Source organism: Gobius niger (assembly GCF_951799975.1).
Source record: "Gobius niger genome assembly, chromosome: 12".
NCBI classification, from domain to species: Eukaryota; Metazoa; Chordata; class Actinopteri; order Gobiiformes; family Gobiidae; genus Gobius; species Gobius niger.
Genome location: NC_136863.1, coordinates 15,291,081 through 15,315,904, shown reverse-complemented (window position 1 = coordinate 15,315,904; position 24,824 = coordinate 15,291,081). Strand labels below are relative to the sequence as shown.

At 40.2% G+C, this 24,824-nt stretch overlaps 5 protein-coding genes across 6 annotated transcripts; 2 read left to right on the top strand and 3 right to left on the bottom strand.

Moving 5' to 3' along the window:
* The first annotated feature begins 698 nt into the window (after positions 1 to 698).
* Positions 699 to 6,666, top strand: slc25a18 (solute carrier family 25 member 18). Of its 2 annotated transcripts, XM_079568307.1 has the most exons (10): positions 699 to 841; positions 1,664 to 1,815; positions 2,037 to 2,159; positions 4,076 to 4,131; positions 4,509 to 4,599; positions 4,721 to 4,836; positions 4,932 to 5,094; positions 5,355 to 5,518; positions 5,596 to 5,671; positions 5,753 to 6,652. In XM_079568307.1, the coding sequence occupies exons 2-10, from the start codon at positions 1,796 to 1,798 to the stop codon at positions 5,892 to 5,894; spliced, it is 951 nt and encodes a 316-aa protein (XP_079424433.1). In that variant the 5' UTR covers positions 699 to 841; positions 1,664 to 1,795; the 3' UTR covers positions 5,895 to 6,652. The 2 variants fall into 2 exon arrangements, with proteins under 2 accessions (XP_079424433.1, XP_079424432.1); XM_079568306.1 differs by lacking the exons at positions 699 to 841; positions 1,664 to 1,815 and having other exon boundaries at positions 1,972 to 2,159; positions 5,753 to 6,666.
* A 436-nt stretch (positions 6,667 to 7,102) lies between these two features.
* On the bottom strand, positions 7,103 to 10,193 carry atp6v1e1a (ATPase H+ transporting V1 subunit E1a). The gene is made up of 9 exons (XM_079568310.1): positions 10,109 to 10,193; positions 9,697 to 9,762; positions 9,506 to 9,615; positions 8,460 to 8,526; positions 8,299 to 8,388; positions 8,138 to 8,206; positions 7,980 to 8,074; positions 7,799 to 7,886; positions 7,103 to 7,380 (listed from the first exon to the last, which is right to left on the bottom strand). The coding sequence occupies exons 1-9, from the start codon at positions 10,139 to 10,141 to the stop codon at positions 7,318 to 7,320; spliced, it is 681 nt and encodes a 226-aa protein (XP_079424436.1). The 5' UTR covers positions 10,142 to 10,193; the 3' UTR covers positions 7,103 to 7,317.
* Positions 10,194 to 10,535: 342 nt separating this feature from the next.
* On the top strand, positions 10,536 to 19,128 carry bcl2l13 (BCL2 like 13). Its single transcript, XM_079568294.1, has 8 exons — positions 10,536 to 10,675; positions 11,265 to 11,455; positions 12,113 to 12,202; positions 12,404 to 12,560; positions 13,401 to 13,473; positions 13,566 to 13,694; positions 17,194 to 18,632; positions 18,665 to 19,128. Exons 2-7 carry the CDS (start codon positions 11,326 to 11,328, stop codon positions 18,193 to 18,195), a joined length of 1,581 nt encoding a protein of 526 aa, XP_079424420.1. The 5' UTR covers positions 10,536 to 10,675; positions 11,265 to 11,325; the 3' UTR covers positions 18,196 to 18,632; positions 18,665 to 19,128.
* Positions 19,129 to 19,280: 152 nt separating this feature from the next.
* On the bottom strand, positions 19,281 to 20,682 carry bida (BH3 interacting domain death agonist). The gene is made up of 4 exons (XM_079568312.1): positions 20,570 to 20,682; positions 20,074 to 20,363; positions 19,793 to 19,908; positions 19,281 to 19,716 (listed from the first exon to the last, which is right to left on the bottom strand). Exons 2-4 carry the CDS (start codon positions 20,324 to 20,326, stop codon positions 19,519 to 19,521), a joined length of 567 nt encoding a protein of 188 aa, XP_079424438.1. The 5' UTR covers positions 20,327 to 20,363; positions 20,570 to 20,682; the 3' UTR covers positions 19,281 to 19,518.
* Positions 20,683 to 21,126: 444 nt separating this feature from the next.
* Positions 21,127 to 24,567, bottom strand: wee2 (WEE2 oocyte meiosis inhibiting kinase). Its single transcript, XM_079568293.1, has 11 exons — positions 24,268 to 24,567; positions 23,989 to 24,197; positions 23,854 to 23,911; positions 23,370 to 23,539; positions 23,173 to 23,294; positions 22,461 to 22,607; positions 22,107 to 22,214; positions 21,944 to 22,029; positions 21,703 to 21,873; positions 21,480 to 21,628; positions 21,127 to 21,325 (listed from the first exon to the last, which is right to left on the bottom strand). The coding sequence occupies exons 1-11, from the start codon at positions 24,511 to 24,513 to the stop codon at positions 21,163 to 21,165; spliced, it is 1,629 nt and encodes a 542-aa protein (XP_079424419.1). The 5' UTR covers positions 24,514 to 24,567; the 3' UTR covers positions 21,127 to 21,162.
* Between the last annotated feature and the right edge of the window lie 257 nt (positions 24,568 to 24,824).

Here is a 24,824-nt window from a genome sequence, read left to right as displayed (position 1 = left end):
AATAAAATACTGTGGAAATCGAGATATTTCCAAAGAAAATTCCAAGAAAATGGCATGAAAATACAGAAAAACTGAATCATTCTACTGAATTATGTCTATTATTTAAGAAACAATAATTTTCAATAAAGTAAGAGTACAGATACTTACTCAAGTAGAAGTAAAAGGTACTGTATGAAAAAACTACCCTAAGAAGTACAATTTCAAAAAGTTCATGTACTTGAGTAAATGTTATTGAGTACTCCTCACCTCTGGATAGCAATAGTCTAACAACAATAATATTAATACAAGTGGAAATCACAAGGTCCTGAGGTCACTATGGCTGCAAAGAAATCTATGCATTAATCAGTGTTTGAGCAGAGGTCAGTGAGAGGTTAACACATACTTAGAATGCTCAGATAGATTTTCACTCCTAAAAATCAAAAGAGTTTGTACACATGAGTGCTTCAGCTTGTGGGATAGCTATTATGTAATCATGAAAAGGGGACTCATTGGGGAATTCTGCAATGATTTTGAGTGTGGCGTGAAAATATTTTCGGAAATACACACGACTGCAATGGTATGTGATGGTGTGTGTTCCATGTGATTTGGCAGCACCAGCACAGGCATAAGTTTGTGTCGAGTTGAGTTAGTGCAGAGCGTTGCTGCTAGGACTGTGTCACACTGGGAATCACCACGAGAGGGAGGGATTTAGGCACCAGGGACAATGCTGGTGTTTGTGCAACGGCCCCTGAGTGGCGGCTGGTTCAGTCCGATCGCTCTCGCTTGACTACCATTACTCCACACATTGTTGAAGTGAAAGCAAAGTGGACGGCTTGATCCTGCCTGTGGGATGCACTGAGAGGTAAGTCTTTATTTCCCACTGTGATATTTTATGGAAAGGACAAAATTTGGTGTTATAGAGCCTGTCATGAAGTAGTTCTGTGGTGGAGTAGACTGTTAGAAGCAGGGACCGGGGAGCTAGAGGCTGGCTTTGGGGTGTTCTCTCAACTGTGATTTGGCAGGGTTTTCAATGCCTGTGAATAGAGCAGGCTGAAAGAAAGTTTCCCAGAAAGAGGCTCACAAAAAGGCAAGGGTATACCAGAAAAGTAAGCTACAAAACTAGCATTGTATCTTAAATAAATAAATAAAACACATTTTGGCTAATAAGAAGCCAAACGGGATAGGGGTTATTAAACATAGCTCAAAAGGAGAGGGAACTGTTTAAGAGAGAGAAGAAATTGGGAAGCTGAGAAGAAATGGAAGATAGGGAAATTGTGAATATAATCCCCTGAGAAACACTGTAAGAAACATAGCCAGACAGATTAATATGTTCATTAATCCTCTTAATTATAGCTCTTGCAATATGATGTCAATGCAAAGAGGTGGTGCTCTGAATACAGAATAATATTGTGAAGCTCTTCATTGTCCGTTCTGCCTTCCTCGCCAGATCAAACACTCTTATCCCTTTTAGCTAGCAGATTAGAGGAACTCAAGATGTTCAGCCTGCTCATGGTAGTGACTGCATATGCAGCAATCTATGTTCATTTGGATTCTCTACAGTAAATGTTAGTGTTGAACATATACTGTATCGTCAAACTAACATATTAGAATATGTTTTCCCTCTGTATAGCAGCTGATTATGGTACCAAGAATTGTCTCTCCACAATGCCTTTTGTTGTTACAGATTTTAGAAGAGGGATTGCTGGTAAACTCCTCAATATTTCAAGACCTTCATACAAAACTAGCATCGAGTAGGGCTCTGACAAAGGTGGTTGTGGTGGAAAGCAGTGGGCCTTAGAGCCCAAACCTAGGCAGTATGACGGACAAGAAAATAAGGTGTGTGACACTTTCAAATGTTATTTGGGACAAGAGATCAAAAAGAAAGCATTTATGTTCAAATATGTCCTCTCTTGTCTGTCTGTGTGATTGGAATATGACCCCTCTCTTTTGCATCTGTGAACATGAATGGATCCTATTTGCATGGCTTTGGCCTATGGAAACGAATAAATGGTCTGTACATGCATGTGTGCGTGTGTCTATGTTGATCCTGTTTGCAGCCTTCCTGCTAAGCTGATTAATGGAGGCGTGGCCGGCCTGGTCGGTGTGACATGTGTATTTCCTATTGACTTGGCCAAGACCCGCCTCCAGAACCAGCAGGGTGTCCAGGTCTACAAAGGAATGTGAGTGGGACTCTCTCTTAATTCATATTTGATCAGTACTATTTGAAGATTCGCCATCTCTTCCGCATTGTACAGTGCCTTAAGACAGCGGTTCCCAGCCTTTTTGGTCTCGTCTACTACCCCTTGAGTCTTTCATTTCAACTCAACGTACCCCTTAATTCAAAGGTGCAGCCAATCATTTTGAAAATGATTTGCTAAACTCAGATTTATTGGTATTTAGTTGTGCATCGTGTTCAAAATAAAGCTAAACGACTCTGAAATCCGAACCTTTTACAGTAGTACCCCTGCTAAGTCCTCATGTAGCCCCTAGGGTCCCCGTACCCCGGTTGGGAAACACTGCCTAACGGCCCCATACCTGATTTTTTTATTACAAACAATGAAAGCGGAAATCACTCAATTAAAATATTAATTGTTGTCCAAACTCCTTCCAAACTTCCCTAGCGTATTTGTAGCATCCCGATTCTTCACAGGGAATACTTTATCGGCACATTTCACAACTTGCAGGGTCACTTTTCAGGGTCACTTTCACATGAATGCCAGAAAACTCGCCTACAACTTCGTTAAATTGATGCAAATTACAAAAACAATGTCATTCCACTACTAGGAAAAAAAATCAGGTAAGACACTGTCACTAAAAGATGGACAGTAGATTTACAGCAGGAACCATATGTTTACATACACTTTATAAAAAGACACTTTTGCATTTTTTTCTCATTGTCTGACATGAAACCAGAATTAGATTTCTATTTTTTTTAGGTCAATTGGAATTTAAAAAAAATATTTATATTTGCTAAATGCCAGAAGAATGAGATAGAATTTTCTACATGGTTTGTATTGCTTTTTATAAAACCAAAAGTTTACATAAATTTCATTAATGTTTGGTAATACTACCTTTAAACTGCATAATTTGGGTCAAACGTTTTGGATTTCCTTCCACAAGATTCTCACAAGAGTTGGCAGGAGTTTTGGTCCATTCACTGAAACTGAACTGGTGTAACTGAGCCACAATTGTAGGCCACCTTGAGTGCACACGTGCCTTTTCATTTCTGCCCATACATTTTCAACTGGATTGAGATCAGGGCTTTGTGATGACCACAAATCATTGACAATTATCCTTAAGCCACTTTGTAACCAGTTTGGCAGTTTGCTTTGGGTCATTGTCCATTTGGACGACCCATCTGCGCCCAAGCTTTAACTTCCTGGCTGATGCCTTGAGATGTTGCTCCAAAATTTACACATAATGTTCTTTCTTCACGATGTCATCTATTTTGTAAAGTGCACCAGTTCCTCCCGCTGAAAAACAACCCCACAGCATGATGCAGACCACAGGATGTGTCTCAAAAAGGTCTTTATTCTTTTTTATTTGCAAACTCCAAACTGGCTTTTTGATATTTCTTTTGGAGTAAGGGCTTCTTCCTGGCAGAGTACCCTCTCAGCCCATTTCGGTACAGTAGTTGTTTCACTGTGGATAATGACAAACTAGAGTTTCAGCCAGTATCTTCACCAGGTCTTTTGCACTTGTTCTTGGGTTGATATTCACATTTCAGACCACAGCATGTTCATCTCTGGGACACAGAACCCGCCTTCTTTCTGATCTGTATGACGGCTTCATGTCACACATTGAGAAAAAAATGCAAATGTGTCTTTTTATAAAGTGTATGTAAACATCTGGTTCCTAATGTATTGTTAAAATCTCACACTCCGACTATAAAATAGTATAAAGTCATTTTCCTCTCTGGGTGTGGCAACATAGCTATTTTCAGGATGCGGGTTTTCCAATGTGACTCATAGTACTTGGAAAACATCTGGTTTAATCCAAAACAAATCTTGCACATGATTTTCTAACCAATTTAGTTAGATGGTAGAAATGGGAAGGTGAATAGGGATAACAATGATTTTGTTTTTATGTTTTCTAGGTTAGACTGTCTGGCAAAGACGATACGCTCAGAAGGCTATTTTGGATGCTACAGAGGTATAATTTAGGTTTCTAATCCCTGTGACAAACAACCCTTTACTATAGGTAATTAGTCCGCCTACGCTGTTGTTTCCCATTCTAATCCCCCAATCTCTTTACCATAATACCGTAGCGGTTAGGGCTCGTGCTCCACTGGTAGAAAGTCCCGGGTTCAATCCCCGTGAATGGAGTTTGCATGTTCTTCCTGTGTCTGTGTAGGTTTCCTCCGGGTACTGCCCACCGCCACAACAGCCACTAAAACATGTACAATAGGATAATCCTCCAGCCAGGTGCTTCTGGTGCCTGCTTACTGCGGCTGCAATTAGCACATGTGGCATTAAAATTGAGTGTCTTGTGTTTGTTGAAACAGAAATCCAACATTTTCTCTAATTTAGGTGCAGCAGTAAACCTCACTCTAGTAACACCAGAAAAGGCCATAAAATTGGCAGCAAATGATGTCTTTAGGCAAAAGCTCTCAAAAGATGGGTAATTATCAGGCTTTTCTCCTTTCTTTTTGTTTTTGTTTTTCTCTTTATAAATATAAATATACTGTGTATATATATAGCATAATCTACACCGCAACACCATTTCTGATTTGTGTTACCAGAAAATTACCTCTGTGGGGAGAAGTACTTGCTGGCTGTGGAGCTGGGACTTGTCAAGTTGTGGTGACCACTCCAATGGAGATGCTCAAAATACAGCTACAGGATGCAGGCAGGATAGGTGGGTTAACATTTCACTCTTCAATCTTTTATAAGATAAAACATTTATGAAAATGTTTCAGAATTTTTATAGAGTTGTTCTTACCTGAATCACAGCTGCTCAGAGGCCGGCCCAGGGACCTGCTCAGACTGCCGCTGCTCCGACTCCATCACTTGTGGCCCCTCCTCAGAGGGCCTCTGCCACTGGCATCACAGTGCAGTTGCTGAAGACTCATGGACTAGCTGGCCTCTACAGGGGAGCAGGCGCCACATTAATGAGGTTGAACACGTCACAATACTGCATGCTACTACATATCTGCTAAAACACTTATTTGCATTCACTGCACTCCTGTCCTGTCGTGAGTTCCTGAAGCATTTTAATTACATAACATTGTTGAGTTTACGGACACACAGAACAAACACTGATCAATATTTCTACATTCATAAACACACTGTAGACATTTTATGAGGCCATAACTGTTTATGGTTACTAATAGAAAAAAAAAATACAGTTACGGCAAATCATTGTTATCATTTTAGGGATGTACCCTTCTCAATGATCTACTTCCCACTCTTTGCCAATCTGAATGCTCTTGGCCGAGGGAGCAACAGTGACATGCAAGAGCGAGCACCCTTCTGGCAGTCTTTTGTGGCAGGCTGCACGGCTGGTTCCATAGCTGCTATAGCTGTGACACCACTAGATGGTGAGTAAAAAATTGGAATATGATGGAAAGACAAGATATTTTACCTTGATTAGAACAAATGTCTATTTTTCCCCCAGTCATCAAAACTAGAATTCAGACCTTACAAAAGGGTGAAGGAGAGGACACATACAAAGGAATAATTGACTGCACAAGGTACGAATGACCAATTATAATTGTAGATGGTCAGACGAGTCATAACCTCATTACACCTACCCTCTTTGTCAACCTCTGTAGGCGCATCATGAAGAGAGAGGGCCCGTCAGCGTTCCTGAAAGGGGCAACGTGTCGAGCTCTCGTCATTGCTCCACTGTTTGGCATTGCACAAGGCGTATATTTCCTTGGTGTAGGAGAAGCAGCCCTAGGGCTGCTGGGATAGCCCTGCTGGGTGGTGGCAGTATGTTGCACGGTTTGCTCTGCCTTGAAGTCACACAGACCAGATTAGCACAAGGACCGAACTCTCTAACCAAATAAAGAATGCGCTATATGAAGGCTCTATACACAACAATGGACAGGACCTTTTACTTGCATCACAAATCTTTCGTCATTGCTGGAATGCACGTAGGTCAAACAGAGGGCTTGACTCTGCTCATATGGAAAGGATCTTTAATCTTGACTATTTCATATGAAAAGGATTATATGTTGCTATGTGTTTAAGCTTGTTAACTAAATGCCTATCAGTTGAACATTTATGTGGCCATGTCAAACTAGTTGCATATGTGCAACGTTTTTGTAAATAGATGTAATATTTACACAACCTCACTTTTCATTAAGGCACATTGCTTTGCAATGACCTGTGTGGTTACTTGATTCAGTATGTTTTCAAAGTCTAATCCCCTGCCTCCCTGTTATATACAACTCCCACTCCATCCGTGAGTTGTAATCTGAGATTCCCTCTTTCCTCTGGATTGGGAAGTGCTGTCTGCCGGTGTCTCTAAGGTCATATGTTAATCTGACAGTAATGCTTTAATCCCAGTATTAGTGTACAATATACTCTAACACAGCTCACTTCCTGCCTAAGGACCACATGGCACACTCATGGGTTGCCATGTCTGAACCTCAAAATCTAGGTGAATTTAAATGTGTGGAAAATATTATATAATAAATGAACAACTTGAAGTGCTTCACACGTTTATGAGTACAGGCTTCCTCTTTTTGTGATCATTTTGTGTTTGTTTTGCCATTAGCAAGAACAACATCATCATCAGCCACTGCATCTTTTTCTTTGCCTAAAACAACAACAACACAATTCTTGAAATAGTATTAGGCATTTTTTCACCAAACTAATGAAGGCAGATATAATATTTTTTATGTTGCACCTTGGACTCTGAGGCACAATGCTCTGCAAACCACTTGCCATTATCAAAGCCCATTGGGTGGTACAACTTTTGTACATTTTATAATGTTACATTTAGATGTTTGATTGTGCAGACCATGTACTGTGTATTTGCTGAGCTAATAGACCCTGAAAATTGTAAAAACACAAAAAGGAAGAAAAACAGTAAATAAAATACTCAAAATATGTCTTTGTCTAATGAAGATTTATTATTATATGCTGTGGTCTGCTAACATTAGCGTAGACTATTGACCTGGACCAACCACATGTTAAAAATGCATTTTTGTTTAAAAAAATAACCCTGAAATAAAAAAAATACAATAATGACCAAATTTTAAATAATAAGTATGAGTCTTCTTTTTAAATTATTGTAACAGGATAAAAAAATTGAAGCACGATTTGCTCACTATGCTGACAACACACTCCAGAGTCCAGATCGTCTGCTGATCGTCCACTCAATCCTCCATTAATCCATGAATTTACGGTTGGGGTTAGCGCCAAACAAGGCCACTCTGATTTCAGGTAACATCTAAAAATGTTACAAAACAAATGTAAGTAAAACAAACAAACAAACAAACAAACAAACAAACAAACCATTTTGATGACACATTTCCTTAAACACTGACAGTGACCAGATGTGTTAAAGCAACAGTTTACTTGCATGTTAAAACTAAGTGTCACTTTCACTTAAACTCTAACTTGCCTTGTTTTTTTTCTACAAAATATGTTGCTTGTATTAGATATTGTTGCCATGGTGCCACAAAAAAAATAATTGGACCTACTTTGTAAACTATCAATGACATAGATCCTTTGTAATAGAGAGTGTATAGAAAGAAGTAATGTCTGACAAGGCAATGCACTAACATGTAAAATCTATGGCAGAGACGGACAATGCAATGGCGCCATCTATAGGCCAACAGGGGTAGATTCTTTACAGACAAATGTACCTGGTGTGTTACAAGTTCGAGCCTTCTTTCTAATGTATTGGTGACCTTTATCTTGCCATTATCATTGTATAGTTCAACACCCCCACAGCTGCAACAGAACCAAATGAAAACATTAGGCAATGTAGTTTATAAACACAAGAGGAATTAGGTTTTCACTGGGGCTAAAAGGTTTAATTCTTACACATTGGCAGGAAGAAAGCGTTGCGGATCAATCTTCACTACTAAGTTCATTTTCACTGATTCTTTGTAGATTGGAATAACTTTGTTGACTGCAGCCTGTTGGGGATCATTTAGGAAACAATTAAATATTCCATTGCAAAGCATAAAAATATCTAGTACCTGAACCATCTCTACATCCTGTTGCCGACAGCGAACAGTCACTTTAGATTCCAGAAGTTGGTAGAATCCCTTGAAAGGCAACAGGATTTTAGACCGTGTAGGAATCTGTTTTGACCACATTTGATTGTAGATAATAACAACAAATATGTGTCTCATTGAACCTGGAGCAGAAGGCCTTGCAGAAGTACGGAGTAGTTATCAGGATCCATGGCGATGTCTCCAAGTCTTTGTTCGGCTTCTTTCATCAACTCCTAAAAATTGTATATTTTAGTAAATTGCTGGATTCATGTCTTATTGGCAAAAATAACTTCTTTTTTTATACCATGATCATGTCATCACGAGCCTTCAGAACTTTAAGCCTGGCTTGGTTTAGCAGATGGGACATTTGGCTATTGGGAAATTGAACAAAAATAAGCTATTGTAAATACTTTTACATCATTGGCACTCTATTCATTCAATCTGGCAACTAAGGCATGCATGACGATAAATCTCCAAAGAAGGCCAGTGCAATATATCGGAATTTAACTGATTTAAGATTGAAATGCAATTTTAACTGGTCAATCTGCATTTTTGTCAAATGGCTATTCAATAACAACAAAAAAATGGGTGTGTGCAACTAGTAATGTCCCTGCAAACTTAAATTGCGTATGACAGGTTTTAATGCTTTAAATATGACTTATTTAGAAGGATAACATTAGTTGCAAGTTCATCAGTTTCATCAGTAGCTATAATTTTTATTTCCGTGAAGCAGCAATTTTAATGGAGAAATGTTGGGCAGAAAATTTGAATAATAGGATTTTTAAGCCACTGACAGGAAGTGACATAGATTAAGTCCATAACAGTTTGACTCACTCACTCACATGGTTGCATGGCAACAGTTTAAAATGGTTTACCTTCTTCTATGTCACTTCCTGTCAGCGTCCAATAAGGAAGTGAAACTATAAACAACACAAAAATGGCCAAACTAAAGAAAACTGGATACTATCTTTAGCAAAATCTTAACTATAATCGTGTTAACTATGTTTTAGCAAAAATTTAAGGGGAATATATTTATTATTTATTCTTTTATTTTGGATAGCCCTTTGAGATGCGCCATCTCATTTTCGAGGGGGTCCTTTAAGCAGACCTCATGTCAGTCTCTGATGATGGGCAATAAAAATGCACCATATCATGCAAGTCATGTAACTTATTCTGATCATGCAGAAGACTTTGCTAGGTCAGAAAAAAAAAAAATCGTATTATAGCCTATCTAAGATTATATTCCAAGTGCTGTTTTCCACAATTATTTTAATTGCGACTGCTCCTTCATTCCCTTTTGTTGCAACGTACAAATTGTATGATTGTGACATGGGAGCAGGAGATACTCACATTTTCTTATGCTGTTCAATCTGTTTTTCTTTCTTCGCATAGTATTCCATTATTTTGACTCTCTGTGTCTGCACAAGACGCCCCTTCTCTATGTTGAACTCTTCCTCAGCCTGTAAACAAAATGGGAATGACAAGACCCATTAGCAGTCACTTATGTAGAAGTCACAAGACTCTGTGACAGCTTAAGTGACCTTGGCATCAATTTCTTCCACTTTTTCTGAAGCTTCTTGTTCAATGAAGGCCATCATGTGCTTGATCTGTCACAAAACAAATTAAAGAGTTTAATGCAAACGTGTACATTAATCAAAAGGTGAAGTTGGTAACATAAAAAGAACAGTGGCAACAAATGTGTGATGGCTCTATCTATCTGCAAGTGTTAACTGTGGCTACTTACTTACTTACTTACTTATAGCCTAACTAACAATAACAACAACAGCATAACAGGCCAATAACAAGCAACCAAATAAAACTAAAAAGCAACAATACACGCAATTGTAATACGTAAGTGAAATATATGTACAAAGTAGTGGTCATAACAGAGTTAGCAAAAGGGAGATATGCTATAACTGAACTTTGTTTATCTTATTATCAGCTGCTACAAACCTGTTTCTGGACGTCTGCGTCTGTGAGCGCCATTTTTTACAGTAAAATGCTGTCCCAATTTCAACACAAAAATGTGATCTTCTGCCGTGGTTCAAACTTTTGCAAGCAGGCCGACCGCAAGTAACTTGTGGGAAAACAGAAAATGTAGTTGCCCAAACACGCTTCTCCCCTGCCTTACATCAAGTTACTTTCATCCTTCATAAACAACGCTATTTACGTCCTTTCAAAGTAAACTTTCTGAAATAGACTCCAACTTAGTTTATCCAGTTTAAAATGAGGTTATTTGATAATATTGTTCACATATTATCACCTAGTATTTCGTCGAGGCTACTTTTAGAAGCGCAACCTATAAAAGCACAACAAGATGTGGCTCTTTTATTGTGGAGGGACAGCCCGGAAATGCAACGTTACGTCCTTTCTCCACTCTTCTAGCTTAGAGCACACCGTGTACTTCTCTTTAGGTGGTGTTTCCAGCGGTGGTCTGTAGCTTCTGTGGAAGGGTATTGTGTTGTAGATTAACTGCTGATCACTCATTTGTGTACACCTTATTGCCTTTGCACAAGGACGGTAAGAGCAGACTCAAACCAAACTGAATTCGCGTGTACTGCATGTTTTTACCTTTGTAAAATAGCATATGCCCGACAAATTCCATGTGGTGAAGCTAAAGGGCGTCTGGTGGCATGATTACTGTCATGGCTTGTCACAGAGGTCATTTGTTCGATTTTAACATAAAGAAGCATTAGGTCGGAATAATATATAATTACTTCTTATTGTGCAAAGTGATGTCCATAAAACAATATTGTAGTGTAGCCAAGAGAATACACAGTTAATAAATGCTGTATTACTACTAGATGTTATGCATTTAAAGACACAATGGCTATGGCAGGTGTACACTGCTTTTGAGATTAAGCACAGGACATGAGCTCTATTATAAATTGGTGACAACCCAAAAGCGTTACACGCCCACATTTTTTCACCTCCACGTGGCTACATATTTTAATCTCTGCACCCTGGATGTCTCAAGTCATTTTTTGTCACGTTGAGTGTGTGTGCCAATGTTTGCTTGGGAGATTGGTTTAGTTACACAACTCTCAATTTATTTTGTGAAGGGCAATAGTGTACTTTAACACACATTGACAATTATTTTCACCCACAGGTTTGCGTCCAGTTTGGTATTTTTTTAACATATGTGCCTGGAAGCATAAAGTGTCTGTTCAATGGCTACCTCTGGCTCCACTTCCACTGGGACGTCTGTGTCTGAGGGGTTCCATTATGAAACCAAATACATTGTGCTCAGCTACCTGCAACTGCCCCCTGCCAGGTTACATGCTCTGCTCAGTGCTCAAGGTGAGAGGGCAGTCTGTGAAAGTGGGTCTCCACAGAATTTCTGGCTGTACATGTTAACCGTTTTTAGATACTAAGCAAGTTACTTGTTTACATACTCCGTAGCATCAATGCTGTAAATACAGTGGTGCATTTATATATATTATGTGTATACTTTATTGAAATAACTGTGTGTGACTTATAACAATGAAATAACTATCTTCTTCAAATGGTAAAATAAGCTTGCTGCTTGTTGTGGTATTATCCCTGAAAGTTATGACAACCAAAAGTAAAGAGAACACATTTTATTGAGGTGTGAAAGGGGTGGAGACGAGTAGTTGATCCTTGTTTTCCGCTTGACCCAGTCCAATTTCTGACAGGCTGTCATGTGTAATTACCATAGGATTACTCACGAGTCAATGGACCAAAGTGAAATAGTTGGCTAGCTAGTTGTCTGGCTAAATGCTGCTGAAGCAGCAACAATACCAGGAAAAAACAACAGTCCTTGGGGGGTGAATGTATGAGCTGGCAGCACAGGGACTAAAAAACCCACAGTATCAGGGATCAGTATTGTATTGTAAAAAAAAAAAAAAAAAAATGTATGCCACTAAATACAGTATACTGTAATTAATGGGTAAATTGCACCTGGACAAGAATACAATCATGCTTTTTATTTTGCAGGAGATGGCCAGATGGAAAGACAGAGAACTGAGGAGGCTAAAGAACAAATAGAGGAAGAGTTGAAAAAACTAGAAGATGAGATTGACGTCTGTGAGTATATTTTAAAACATGCCCAGGTCCTGGGTGTGCCTCCCTGCTCTAGAGGAGTGTACGCCTTTTTGTGTGGAGTAAACGTGTACAATTTTTACCCCGATCACAAAGATATTCTGAATACAGTACATAAATGTAAAATAAACATGCATGCAACAACCTGCTAATTACATATTATTTGATGTTATTCTGTTCATGCAGCTTCCTCCAGCTCAGGTTTTGACCGTCACACATCATTAGTCTTCAATCCCACAAATCCAGAGAATTCAGTTGAAGACTGTTTGGCTGTACTTGGAGATCAAGTAGTTATCGAGCTGGATACACATCTGACAACTGCCGTGGACACACTCCTCACAGGGTTAGTGCATTCAGTTATTTTTGTTTTGCTTTAATTACATTTGTACTAAACCTTGAAATGATATTAATGCTACTCCCTGGTCCCTGGTTCCATTTCCGGGCCGGAGTGTGGAGTTTGCATGTTCTTCCCATGCCTGCATAGGTTTCCTTCTTGTGGTCTGGTTTGCCTCTATCTGCATAAACTTACATACAGACTTTCATTCATTCTAGCGATTGTAAGTGAGAGAGCTGGACAGATGGAAATAAACCCATGACTAAAATACGGCACGATGTGTTTACATCATGTGTCTTGTGAGTTCATTAACATGCACTGTCCCGACCAAAATAAAGTAACTACATTTTTGGAGGGCCAATGGGTGAAAGACAATGACACCAGCTTTGCAGTGAACTGGCCTATCAGGTCCCATCAGGAGAGAAGGGGGCGGGGCTTGAGCGTATTCTTGTTAAAGTTTGTTCTCCCTCCTCATCTTGCAAACTAGCATTGGCATTCTGGTCCAATCAGGAGGAGAGGGGAGGAACTTGATAGTTTACTTTCAAATTTCACTCTCACTCTCTCCTAAAGACTCATTTTAATATGCCCATGTAAATGTTTTTTTCTTTTGTTCCCTCTATACAGTATATTGATGCCTCATTCAGGGGTAGACAGTTCTGTGCAACACTAGAATGAGCAATGGAATATCTTGTGACTTTGTGCATTGTGTAACCATTTACCAGAAAGCAGACCTGGCATATTGAACCTACAGTATTTGTACAGATGAGGGGCAGTAAAGAGAAATAAAACTACCATGTTTCTATGTAAGGTCTTAAGTACATTAAATATATTTTTTGTGTATTTGTTTAGGCCTCTTGACTATGAGACCTTCAAAGAAACAATTTTTTATCTTTCTGTGCACACTCAAGGAGGCTGGAATAAGGTATGCGAAACATTTCTTTGAATTTTTGAAATGTCCTATGGTAACATTCTTTTAGGAGTTTGTTTCAGTGCCCTTCTTTATCTCTTCCTTAGGTTCTAGTGCCTTTAGTGCTACTTCATGCTTTACAAGCTAAAGGCCAGTCTGTGTCAAGTTTGCTGTCTCTTGGTGTACACTTCCTGAAGGAGAATGAGGCTGAATATATCATCCAGCAAGGGGGATGGGTGAGTTCCTGCTTGCAGTCATTACAAGGGGAATATGTCGTGTAGTGCAAAAGAAAATCTCCACACTATTTATATTGGTGCAGTACTTGATAAAGCCACAGGGGGGCGATAGCAGCGTTATCTGTTTTAGTCATTGTTCATGAATATTTAAACATATTTGTTTCTAGATGAAATTAGGTTGATCATTAGTGACACTACTGAGTCAAATTTATTGTTTGATTTTGCCTCTCAGTTGCGAATGATTAGTGTTCCATTGAGAATTAAAATAATGTATGTGCATACCCTGAGTCTTCATGGGCCACACAGAAAAATCTATTATGTGGGGATTTGATTTGTTTAATGCTATAAGCCAAGATAAGTATGATCAAAATGCTAAACACACAGCTGCATTCTTATTCGGCATTATGTCACTGGGCTTGAACAGATGACATGGCAGGATCAGCACAGGGGAACAGGGGAGGAGGGACCGACGCAGGACAAGCACACTGGAGAGTGGCTACAGAGGCGAGGGAGGGCTCAGGACTAAGAGATGAGGGAGTAACCGCTCGGGCACGCAAGCCAGAAGTGAAATCTCCATTAGTTTGACAGCTGGCTGCATGCACACTCGCATCAGTTAAACTAAGGTGCTTCTCAACGCTTGTGTTGTTGAAACGCTCAGGTATTTACCTATTTTTCATTTATTTAAACAGTAGGGCATTTAGTAGCTTTTCATCCGTTACTGTGGTGACTTCTTTGAACTTTTGCATTCGAAACTCTATTTGTGCATGTATTACGAATAAAGGCAGTAGGAAGGTTTCTCGGTACAGGCTAGACACTACTTCAGGTTCTAATATTAGTTAATTGTTATTAGTTTTTTTAGTTCATGCAAATACAGTAAGGATTATGAACATATTCGCTTGTGTTCACTTGACTAGGCGGAAACAAAAGCTGTCCCAAATAGTCAAGGGCAAATGGGTGATAGACAGTGGGGGGTTCTGCACAGCAACTGGCTAACATAGCTTTATGGGTTAACATGCTAGTGTGACTTCTCATATGAATCCACACAATATAGTTGTGTGCATGTTTTCTTCCCCTTTATACGTTCAAGGGTAGATAACACCTGAACGAGCTCTCAAATATTAAACCTATTTGTTACAAAGGACAAAGGGTGTCTTCTGCGTTGTATACTGAGAGTCAAAATAAAGACTGTAGATTTTAAGCTGCTTCGTTTGCAGGCATATACGCTACTCTCTGACCTTTGACTTAAATGGGCATGTATGGTATTTTGCATATTGTTTGCACTGATATTTGAGGGACAAAGTGCTTTAAGTACTGAGTCAGTCAAATCACACTGCACCATGTTCTGTGTCAACACTAGCTTCATATTATGTAATCTTTCTCTTATCTGTGTCGTGATGAAATCTGCACGTCATAGTGCCCTTGGCTTCGGTCATAACATTTGGAACAGAGCACGATGCCTGCTCAGAATCATAAATATAACCAACTATTACATTAAACGGCTTTGAGTGGCCCAGTGTAGGTATAAACTCTAAACAGCACCAGTCCATATTGTCAGATCTGTAACACAGTATCTGTTGGTCCACACTCTCAGCCATGTCTCCATGCGGAAGGCAAAGACAAAAAATAAATTAATACAGATTTGTATTTATTTTGTTTAAGAACCTGGTCAGAGTATTTGCATTTGGATTATTACAGTATTTCCTGCATACACTGTGTTGCTCAAATAAAAATGCTGAGGACACTGCACAGACCTAACTGCACAGAACACTATTAATCTAGAGATTGATCGTGACTGCCCGCTCCTTACGGGTTTCCCCAGTGGCATTGAAGGATGTATCAAATGCAGATGGATCAATACCACATTTATATTGCACTGTGAGATTTAAACATTGTTGCATCCCTATAATGCTGCTACGTATGCTACATGCCACCAATGATGACGCATTTTATTTTGATGTTTGTAGAGATAATTGTGCATTGGAAAGACGACAAAGACAGAAAACAGAAAACATTATAATGGTCTTGTTTGACAGTTTGTTGGCGCATTAGATAATGCAGACTTTTCTCTCTGTTGTGGTATTTGTGGGTGCTGCCACTCCTGGTGCTTTATCTCCTTGTATGGGTAACGGTTCGCTATGAAAGTTTACTGCTGAGCATTTACATATGAAATAGGCTTCTGAAGTTTATGGTTTCGGGTTCACATTCAAATGATATACAATGATATAGAGACAATTTGACCCTAAATGTGGAACAGCTGAAGGTCAGTGTTTCTCAAACTGTGATAGCAGTGTAAACGGCCCCTCTGTAGCCAAAACTGACATCTTCAGCTCACAAGAAACACTCAGGGTGTGCAAAATAGACAGGAAATGTGCAATAAAAGACAGGATAGTTTGTAAACAATTAAATAGTAAATAGATTTATCTTATATATACAATGAATAAAAAACCTTTAAGGGGCAAAAAGTGTAAGAATAAAATTGGAACAGTATGAAATGTAGAATATCAAAACGTCAGCATTGGCAGTGCAAAGTTTACAGACCTAGTGCAGGTGGTGGATAAAGTGACGCTGATACAGAGATATTGCACGTAGTTTTGCATAGGAGTTATTGTACATGAGTTACTTTACTGTAGTGTTTACAGCCTATAGGCCAGTGTAATGCCTCATTTGAAAGCTAAGACTTACAAAACTGATCTGAACGGATCTTTTTTCCTTGCGTTGCTGCCGTGCTGTTGCAACCTTTTTTGACATTTCTTTTCATTGCTTTTCTGTTACTCTTTTGTGGCTTTTTTGTTGCATATTCTTCGCTTTTTGTCACTTTTTGTTACTCTTTTGTGGCATTTGTGTTGCATTTTCGTCACACATTTTTGTCACTTTTCTGTTATTCTTTAGTTGCTTTTTTGTTGTGTTTTTGTCAGATTGTCGCCACATTTTTGTTGCGTTTTTGTTGCATTTTTCAACCTTGTTCTCGGATCATTTTTGTTGCTATTTTGACGCTTTTTTCAAGAAGCTTTTAGATGTGGGTAAAGCCAAACAGGAGAAAATGTGCTCTGTTCAGGTGGGGGTTAAGGGGTTAAACTTCCAAACATTTCAGCAAGTGACAGTAAACAAATCTATTAATGTTTTTTATTTAATCTGACTTTATATTTTGCAATGTGTTTAAAATGCACTCACACAAGCTCCTCTGCCTTGCACAAGGCATGCACTAGGCAGTTCATAATCATTGTAGAGCACAGCATTTGCTTAGGGAAATATGAATAGGGAACATTGTCTTTTGGGGGATTTCATATCACTGAACTTATTTCTATTTTATATATAATTGCGCTGCCTTAACTTGAGATTGACACTGCTCTTTTCTGCTATAAAATACATCTTATATAATAGGCTTTGCTTTGTGATGCTATGGTTTAATCATTCCACAAGGGGGAGGTAAAGGCTAAAATAATACATCTACTTATTGCCTAAAACAGTATTTGACTTGATGTTGTTGTGCCTGTTCCAGGGTAAGGTCTTTGGCCTTGTATCTGAGGAGGAGCAGGGTGTGACCATCGCTGAAGACAGTAACGACATTTACATTCTCTCGGGTGAGCAGCATCCAGACCAGCTCAGCCCTCCCTCCTCCCTGCTCGGCGCAGAAGGCAACAGCAGTGGCCATAGCTCCTGGCAAACCGAAAGCTTACCTGTGTCACTAGCTGCTCACGAGTCCTGGGCGCAGGTTGCTGACATGGACCCCGAAGACGTCAAGAGCCTGGACAGTAATGAGGGTGTAGCCCTGGCTGAAGAGCGGAGCGAAAACAACTCGTCAAACTCAGACATTGTTCATGTGGAGCGAGAAGAAGCAGAGCTGCTGGAGGAGGCAGGTGAAGGCGGGGCAGGTATAGAGGAGAGCTTGATGAGTGTGTTGGGCACGGAGAGCGATCTGGCTGCACTCAGGGAGGAGTATAGGGAGGAAACGCCACCACTTCCATTATCATCAGAGGCCGAGTCTGCAGCATCAGCCTCACTCATGTCACTGGAAGAACCTGTTGTAATAGACACTCCTGTAAATTTGTCCGCAGAACCTTCCCTCATCTCCTTAGAAGCAGAGCTGACTGAAGTGGCTTCAGAAGCTGCTGTTCCCCCTGAGGAACCTCAGTCGGTTCCTGCATTAGAACCTGAGCAAACCCCAGTGCCTGTCGCTGTATCCAGTGTACCCGTTGAAAGCACCCCTGCTCCAGAAGAGGCAAAGAGTAGATCTGAAATGGCTGTTAAGGTTGAGCTAGAGCCTGCTGTAGTGCCTCCACCATCAGATGAATCTTTACCCCTGGCAGAACAAGAGACTGAAGCGCCAGTCCTGGAGGCGGCAGCGCCTCCTGTGGAAGCTCCTGTTCAGGAAACGCCTGAACAACCGACAGTGGAGCCAGAGCCCACATCTGATTTCCCAGTTTTTCTTTATGGGGGTGCAGCCCTGGCACTCATTACAGCCATCGCGGCATATGGTGTCATGTCATATCGGCGAAAGTAGAGTAAAGGGCTTTTCAAAGGGCCTTTTGTTAAACTCGAAGTGTATTGTTTAGTACCAAAAATGGAACAGTTCTTATAAGGGATAACAATCAAGTGTGTTTTACTGTGCTTCTTTTAAATGGAATAAATCTCACCAGCAACCCAAGTCTTCACTTTTATATTTCACTCTATATCTGAAAAGGAAATAAGGCACTCCAGTTTTTACTTATCATAAATCCATTTACCATCAAAGTGCGGTGACCATTTTAAAACCGCATTGTGGATTATTTTATGTTACATAAAACATAAAACCAAACTTTTGGAAAACTGAAAGATAAACATGCCAGTAACCATGCTTCTAATGCTCAGTAAGACGCCTACAATGCTATTTTTTAAAGTGGGCTTGCAACATTATAAAGTGGACCTAATGTATTTGAACCTTGTATTTGGCTACTTGTGGTCAAAGCAAAAATGGCAGCATCTTTATGGAGCTGAGCTGGTGATATCCCACTCCCTGCAATGTTACAAGTCTTTTCTCAGGTCAGGCGTACATGGCCCAGTGATTTTTTTTTTTTTTAGATATGCCACCAATTACACCATGAGATTCATGCCTGCATTTAATTCCATTTATTGGGTGAAATATGACATGTGATAATGTCAAGATTTTCAATGTATGGTTATACTAATATGGACTTCAAGTTTGTTTTATTGATGACACATACAGTACACACTCTACCCTTCACCAATCAAGACAGACAAGGAAACATTTATGCTATTTTAATATCTTGTGTGGAAGAAATCATTCAAGTTTTATGCATGGACAAAGTCAGTGTACTACTATGCAAAATGAAATGTAATTGAAACCAACATTGTAGCCAATACCTCCTAAGCTGGAATAACCTTGTCAAATAGATGAGCCTTTGTCTTCTTAAAGTGTTAAAAAAATCAGAAATGTGACATGTTGCTGTAACTGTGAAATCCTCAAACAGCAGTTGGATGTAAACACAAAAAATACCCTTTCTTGAATTTCCTACATTACATAATTGAAATAAAAACTGCTCATAACGATACTTAGCTCATTTGTGGAATATATTTGATAGTGGTCAAACAAAACATTCTCATCGTTGTGGCTTGAGTAAATCAGAAAACACTTTCCCCCCCCCACACTTTAGCTGCCAAAAATGTCGGTTAAGTAATGTATTCAAATATGTAGATTATATTTGGAAATCATGGTCAAAATCAAATGAAACTGAATCAGAATGTAAGCTGACATTCACGGGTGACTACTCAAGCTGAAATTGTTTTTTCCCCCTTCTTAAGCACACATCTTAGTTCCTCTGTGCAGTTACATGCCCCCTTCCCGACTGAGGTACTGCAGCGCTGTGTCAAAAAGGCCTCTTAGTAGTCTCGGAGCCTGCAGACACACTTCCTTGACCAGGGTGAAAGTGAGCGCTGCTATCACACGCTCCTGCTGTAGATTAGGCAATCCCACTCCATGTGCAAGTATGTTCTGGACTTCAAGATCAAGATATTCTTTCCAGCGCTTAAGAATAGAAAATTAAGACATTACGTTAAGAACTGGTCTGTTAAATCTGACTTCATTCAAACAAAACACTTACCTCTGTGGGTGATCTAGATATGTTTCTAGTGAGGTTTTGTGTTGCTCGAGTCACAACGCTATGTTCCAGTTGGGCTGCGATATCACGGATCTCTGCTGCAATTTGCTGAAGGACAGCTGAAAGAAGGGAGGCAACAGGATACAACTTTTAATGTAAACATGGATAAAACGTTGTGAGGGTAGTAAAATATGCTTTTGATCAACTTAATGACTTTGCTTTTACACTTGGTTGACCCCAAAACAAACTCTATTGTATCACTGACAAAATCATTGGCAGCTCACCAGGCCTGGGCACATCTACTGAGGGTGCAATGCCTTCAAGGGCGATGGTGAAGCTGGAGGACATATGGCCATCCGTTTCAAGATCTCCATCAGTTTCCACATGTCCACAGTCCAGGCCGTACAGTGTGGCTTCATTATCGTTGCGGTCTTTGCCCATAGACCGCACCTCTTTGCAGAAATCCGGACACTTTTCGCAGTCCGCCTGAAGAAAAGCCCAAAAGAGCACCGCACGCTCTGCTCTGGTCAAACTCATTGTCCCCCATCCGAAACAACCGCTTTAATAATTCAACCTAAAACAATAATAAGAAAATAGATAAGGGCAAGTTACGGGTGGTTTAAACAAAGGTATACATGCAAACACACAAACAAGTTCAGTTAAAAGTTCAGCTAGTTTCCTCAGACCGCAGCTTAGCTTTCTGCAAACTGATAGCAACGTCGCGGTTTTCCGGATACCTTTCCAAGTCTCATTCATTCACGTCTTCAATGTTCTACTTACATTTAACTCCGATGTGTTTTGGAGAAGTCAGAATACATTTAGCTTCGATGTGCTGTATAATCGATCGGCCTCGTCCTCCTGCCCGCGCGCACCGACTTGTTGTTTGTGATGCATCAGACGAGTTCACGCGGGGGGCGGAGCCACCCAGTTACTCCTGCGTAAACTTCACTGGACAGGCATCTGTGGGTTTTCTCTCCATCCCCTTATGTGCTTTTGACAAAACCACCAGGATGCTTTGTCAACTGATAATTTTAGCAGTTTCACATGGTCAGTCATGGACTCAGTAGATCATAGACCTGCTGCCTGTGTCGTTGGAACGACAGCGGTCTCGTCACGTTTATTGTCAGAGATAAGGAAGTCCCAAAAGCCCCATTGCGTGTTTGTTCTTTACTGCTTTTCACCCGTAACAAATGCACATGATCCAAGTACTTAAAATGGTTAAAATGTTTATTTCAAATACCAAGCATGTGTAATTTCATTGAGATCACTGCTCAAGTTAGCAATAAAACTACATTACAAATGCAAGTGGGCAAAAATAAAATTACAATACAGAGCACAATTCTTACTGAGGTCCATGATTTGGACATGTCCCTTCAGATTCCATACCCTGGACAACCAAAGCTCATAGAGCGTGCTGCTCCCCTTCCAACAAGCCTTCTGCCTGGTTTGTGGAGAGGAACCAACTTATCAGGTTTCAACTTGGGATCAGACATCCGTTTGGGTGAAAACGCAGCTAGGCGCGCCTCGTCAAGTTCTCTGTGTGCAGAAATTGGTGGTTAAAAATAAGAAATGTGAATAAATTATGTACACTGTGCCATTTTACACACAATGACATCACCAAAGCATCAGCAGTTGGCCTCCACATGTAAATGCAATCAAATCTGAAGTTATGAAGTATGAGAGCCCTTACTTTTCCAACATAGCGGACCTAAACTTCTCAACATTCAGTTCTTTCCGCAGCTGAGCAGCTAGTTTTCCAGGCCCTTCATCCTTCAAAACTGGATGCTTGCAGAGCTCCTTTGCAGATGGGCGCTTTGCTGGATCAGGGTCTAGCAATAACTATGAAACACAACCACCAAATAAAATGTTAAATTAAAAAAAGTATAATTTTTGGCATATTTTAGACAAAATACCTGAAGGAGAGCTCTAAAAAGCGGAGAGAGATTCTGTGGGAGCTTCGGCAGCTGGCCCTCTCGGAGACCGTGCCACTCATCTCCATTTTGCGGGAGAGGGTTGGCTCCAGCTGCCAGTAACACCGTAAGGCCCAAAGCAAAGATGTCAGCTTTAGGAAGGTAGGTGTAGTCCTAGAAATGTTACATTTAGAATGTTTTTGTAACACTTTCACCTAGAACATTAAATAATTTACAACTTTACCTCATGCAATACTTCAAGGGCAAGAAAGCGACTGTCCCCTTCTTCAACTAGAGGATTGTTAATTGACGTAACATGCCCAAGATCCCCTAAATAAATGTCAACATGCACAGTAATATGCAAATCCATGTTTTAAACTCAGCCTTTCACACACAGTAAATCTTACCGATTTTATAAGTTATACCCGTAGATGTGTTTGCTTCATCTTCCCCTTCACTTTCTCCTTCACCTGCTGTGGCACTTTTGCTTTGACGCTGACAAATAAAAATATTACCTGAAAACAGAAAATGCAAATCAAATCAAATTTAGCCAAAGCACTTAAAAACATACATCTATGTAGAGGAGAGTCAAATCTAGCGAATCACTTTGTGCACGTTTCCAGTCAATAAATAAGGCATTCATCTACTGTATATACATTCCAATACAATCTTTTACTGTCACAATTTTTATATTTATATTAATAGTTTCATTTTGTCTGTAGTAATTGAGTTTTGGTTAATAACAAAAGCAAGTTACTTACTTGGCTTTATGTCAAGGTGTACAAGCCCTGAACTGTGGATATACTTCAGACCCATGGATACTTGCAAGAGCAAATCTTTCAATTCAGCTTCTAAAAAAAGTTCCCCTTGAACCTCCTTTTTGACAATGGCATCATTAAGACTTCCACCTAAGCCCCCCTCCCCCCAAAAAATCATTAGAAATAATCGACCACATTTAAGTCCATTTAAAGGAACAGGCCACCATTTTTGCATGCCGAGATATGTTCTTACCTGAGCTTAGATGAGTTGATGCGTACCTGTCTGGTCTTATGTGTGCGCCCAGTCACGCTAAAACACCGAACATGTTGCTAGCATTTAGCCTCTCCTCCACGTAATAATACCTTAGGAGCACTTCGACTTTACTGCGCAGATGTCGGAGTACTCCTACGGTATTATTAAGCACCCCCTTTTTATCCACTTAGAAAATCGACATGTTTAATTTTGTATGACTATACTTGGGTTGCTCACGTAACTGTATTTAAATTGGGAAAACGTGGAAATGCTTGGTCATTTCTTTCTTCTCCCCCGTTTGGGTCCATAGAGGAGCGGAGGGGAGGCTAAATGCTAACATGTTCGGTGTTTTTGCGTGACTGAGCGTACGCATAAAGACAAGACGGGTACGCATCAATTCGTCTAAGCTAAGGTAAGAACATCTCAGTATACAAAAACGGTGGCCTATTCCTTAAAGCTTACCATCACAGTATTCATTCTGAATGATCATGTGATCATCTTCTGCCCAAGCTGAATAATATCGGACAACATGTGGGTGGTGTCCCAGTACAGCATGTGCATACACCTCCTTTAGAGCCAGCTGTCTAAATGGACAAGATCCTTCAGGCCACTTTAAAAAAGACAATGACATCATCAATTTAACAGTTTTGCTGACTCACTCGTTGGCAGAGCCTGCCAGGGGTCGGCGAGAGCGTTTGATGGCGTACAAGCACCCATCGAGCCTTTTAACACATTTATAGACTGCCCCAAACTCGCCCACACCGATGCACTCCAGCTCCAAAAACTCACTCTCGTATCGTGACAGCATGAAGGCCTGGACAGCTCGCCTCTGCCAGATTAACAGATGGGAAATCTTGTGTTACAGAAAAGGTCTAGAGAGAAGAAACGTCATAAGAGATTCGGCTGGAGTAAGCTTACAAACAAGAGTTATTGTGGGCATGATACCACATATGGAACCATTTCTACAAGAAAAAAAGGTTTGGTGAAGGCAGAGCTTTTTATGGAGATTCCTCAGAAATTCCGGAAGATGACACTCAGCATGTCATTTTCGACAACACAGAAAAATGCGGAGGTAGAGTGAGACAAAAACCGTCAGTAAACAGAAGCCGGAGCTACTATGTGGGAGGACATAACCAAAACTACCTTTGGTGGGAGAAACGCTTCATCATCCTCCTCAGATGATGTGAGACTGTGTTTGATTCTGAAAAACATTTATAATACAGAGCCTTACGGTCTTGTAATGAATGTATTTGCCCGTTTAATGTGACTTGGGTGTACCTGCGACCATAATCATCATCATGGTCAGTCCTCCAGCGGTTTTCACACTGCTGCTCACTCATTCGGCGCACTGTGTCAGGAGTAAACGGATTGACATTGACAGATGGGGCCTGAATATGGTTTAAGGGTAATGAGCCAAAACGACGGGACCTCTGATGGTAACTTGTCTTAGTGCTGGGGCAAAACTGTGAAGATTTTGACAGAAGGCTCTACAAAACAACAGTTTGATTCAGTCCAAGTTGGATAAAGCACAAAATAACGTTAAATGATAGTGCCCACCTTAGGAGTGCTTGGAGAGTCACACAGCCTCAACTTTCTCCAGGATGCGTATGGTATGGGGCTGGTGCATTGGAGGGGTGACGATGGCGCGTTGCTTCTTTTGCGGTGGACTACAGGTGTCCTGCAAGCGGGGCTTTTGTTCTGGATCCTAAAACTGTACTCATCAAGGCTGTTGTCACTGTTGCTGCTGTCCTCATCACAACTTGAGAAGTCCAACTGCTGGCTGATGCACTTTACAGCCTCCATATTTTGGCCTAGGACAGAGGCAGTATGAACATTTGGTTGATATAATTTTAACAATACAACAATCCCTAAAGATATACATTTGTCATGTTTCCAGTAGACAGATTTCACTTATCTTCTGCTTTACTTATTTAAATAAAATAAACAATACAAGGAGTAACTAATCAAATATAAATAGGACAAAAACAACTTTGAAAGTAGACTACCTTAAGTATTGAGTAGTCCAGCTATACTCTGGTCAAAATCACACAGTACTTACGAACTAAGAGCCCTTTTTTGGCAACCCCACCGTGAAACAACTTTATTTTGAGTGC

Coding starts and splice junctions, on each gene's coding strand:
- bcl2l13 (XM_079568294.1), top strand. CDS start 11,326: ATGGCTACCTCTGGCTCCACTTCCACTGGGACGTCTGTGTCTGAGGGG. Junction 12,203..12,403: donor AGAAGATGAGATTGACGTCT/GTGAGTATATTT, acceptor CTGTTCATGCAG/CTTCCTCCAGCTCAGGTTTT. Junction 13,474..13,565: donor CTCAAGGAGGCTGGAATAAG/GTATGCGAAACA, acceptor TCTCTTCCTTAG/GTTCTAGTGCCTTTAGTGCT.
- wee2 (XM_079568293.1), bottom strand. CDS start 24,513: ATGGAGGCTGTAAAGTGCATCAGCCAGCAGTTGGACTTCTCAAGTTGT. Junction 23,540..23,853: donor AAGCGTTTCTCCCACCAAAG/GTAGTTTTGGTT, acceptor TTAATCTGGCAG/AGGCGAGCTGTCCAGGCCTT. Junction 22,030..22,106: donor GGGTATAACTTATAAAATCG/GTAAGATTTACT, acceptor ACATTTATTTAG/GGGATCTTGGGCATGTTACG.
- slc25a18 (XM_079568306.1), top strand. CDS start 1,987: ATGGTCTGTACATGCATGTGTGCGTGTGTCTATGTTGATCCTGTTTGC. Junction 2,160..4,075: donor GTCCAGGTCTACAAAGGAAT/GTGAGTGGGACT, acceptor TATGTTTTCTAG/GTTAGACTGTCTGGCAAAGA. Junction 5,519..5,595: donor AGCTGTGACACCACTAGATG/GTGAGTAAAAAA, acceptor TTTTTCCCCCAG/TCATCAAAACTAGAATTCAG.
- bida (XM_079568312.1), bottom strand. CDS start 20,326: ATGAGTTTGACCAGAGCAGAGCGTGCGGTGCTCTTTTGGGCTTTTCTT. Junction 19,909..20,073: donor AGTAGATGTGCCCAGGCCTG/GTGAGCTGCCAA, acceptor CCCTTCTTTCAG/CTGTCCTTCAGCAAATTGCA. Junction 19,717..19,792: donor TATCTAGATCACCCACAGAG/GTAAGTGTTTTG, acceptor TCTATTCTTAAG/CGCTGGAAAGAATATCTTGA.
- atp6v1e1a (XM_079568310.1), bottom strand. CDS start 10,141: ATGGCGCTCACAGACGCAGACGTCCAGAAACAG. Junction 8,527..9,505: donor ATTGAACAGCATAAGAAAAT/GTGAGTATCTCC, acceptor ATTTCCCAATAG/CCAAATGTCCCATCTGCTAA. Junction 8,389..8,459: donor CTCGTGATGACATGATCATG/GTATAAAAAAAG, acceptor TACAATTTTTAG/GAGTTGATGAAAGAAGCCGA.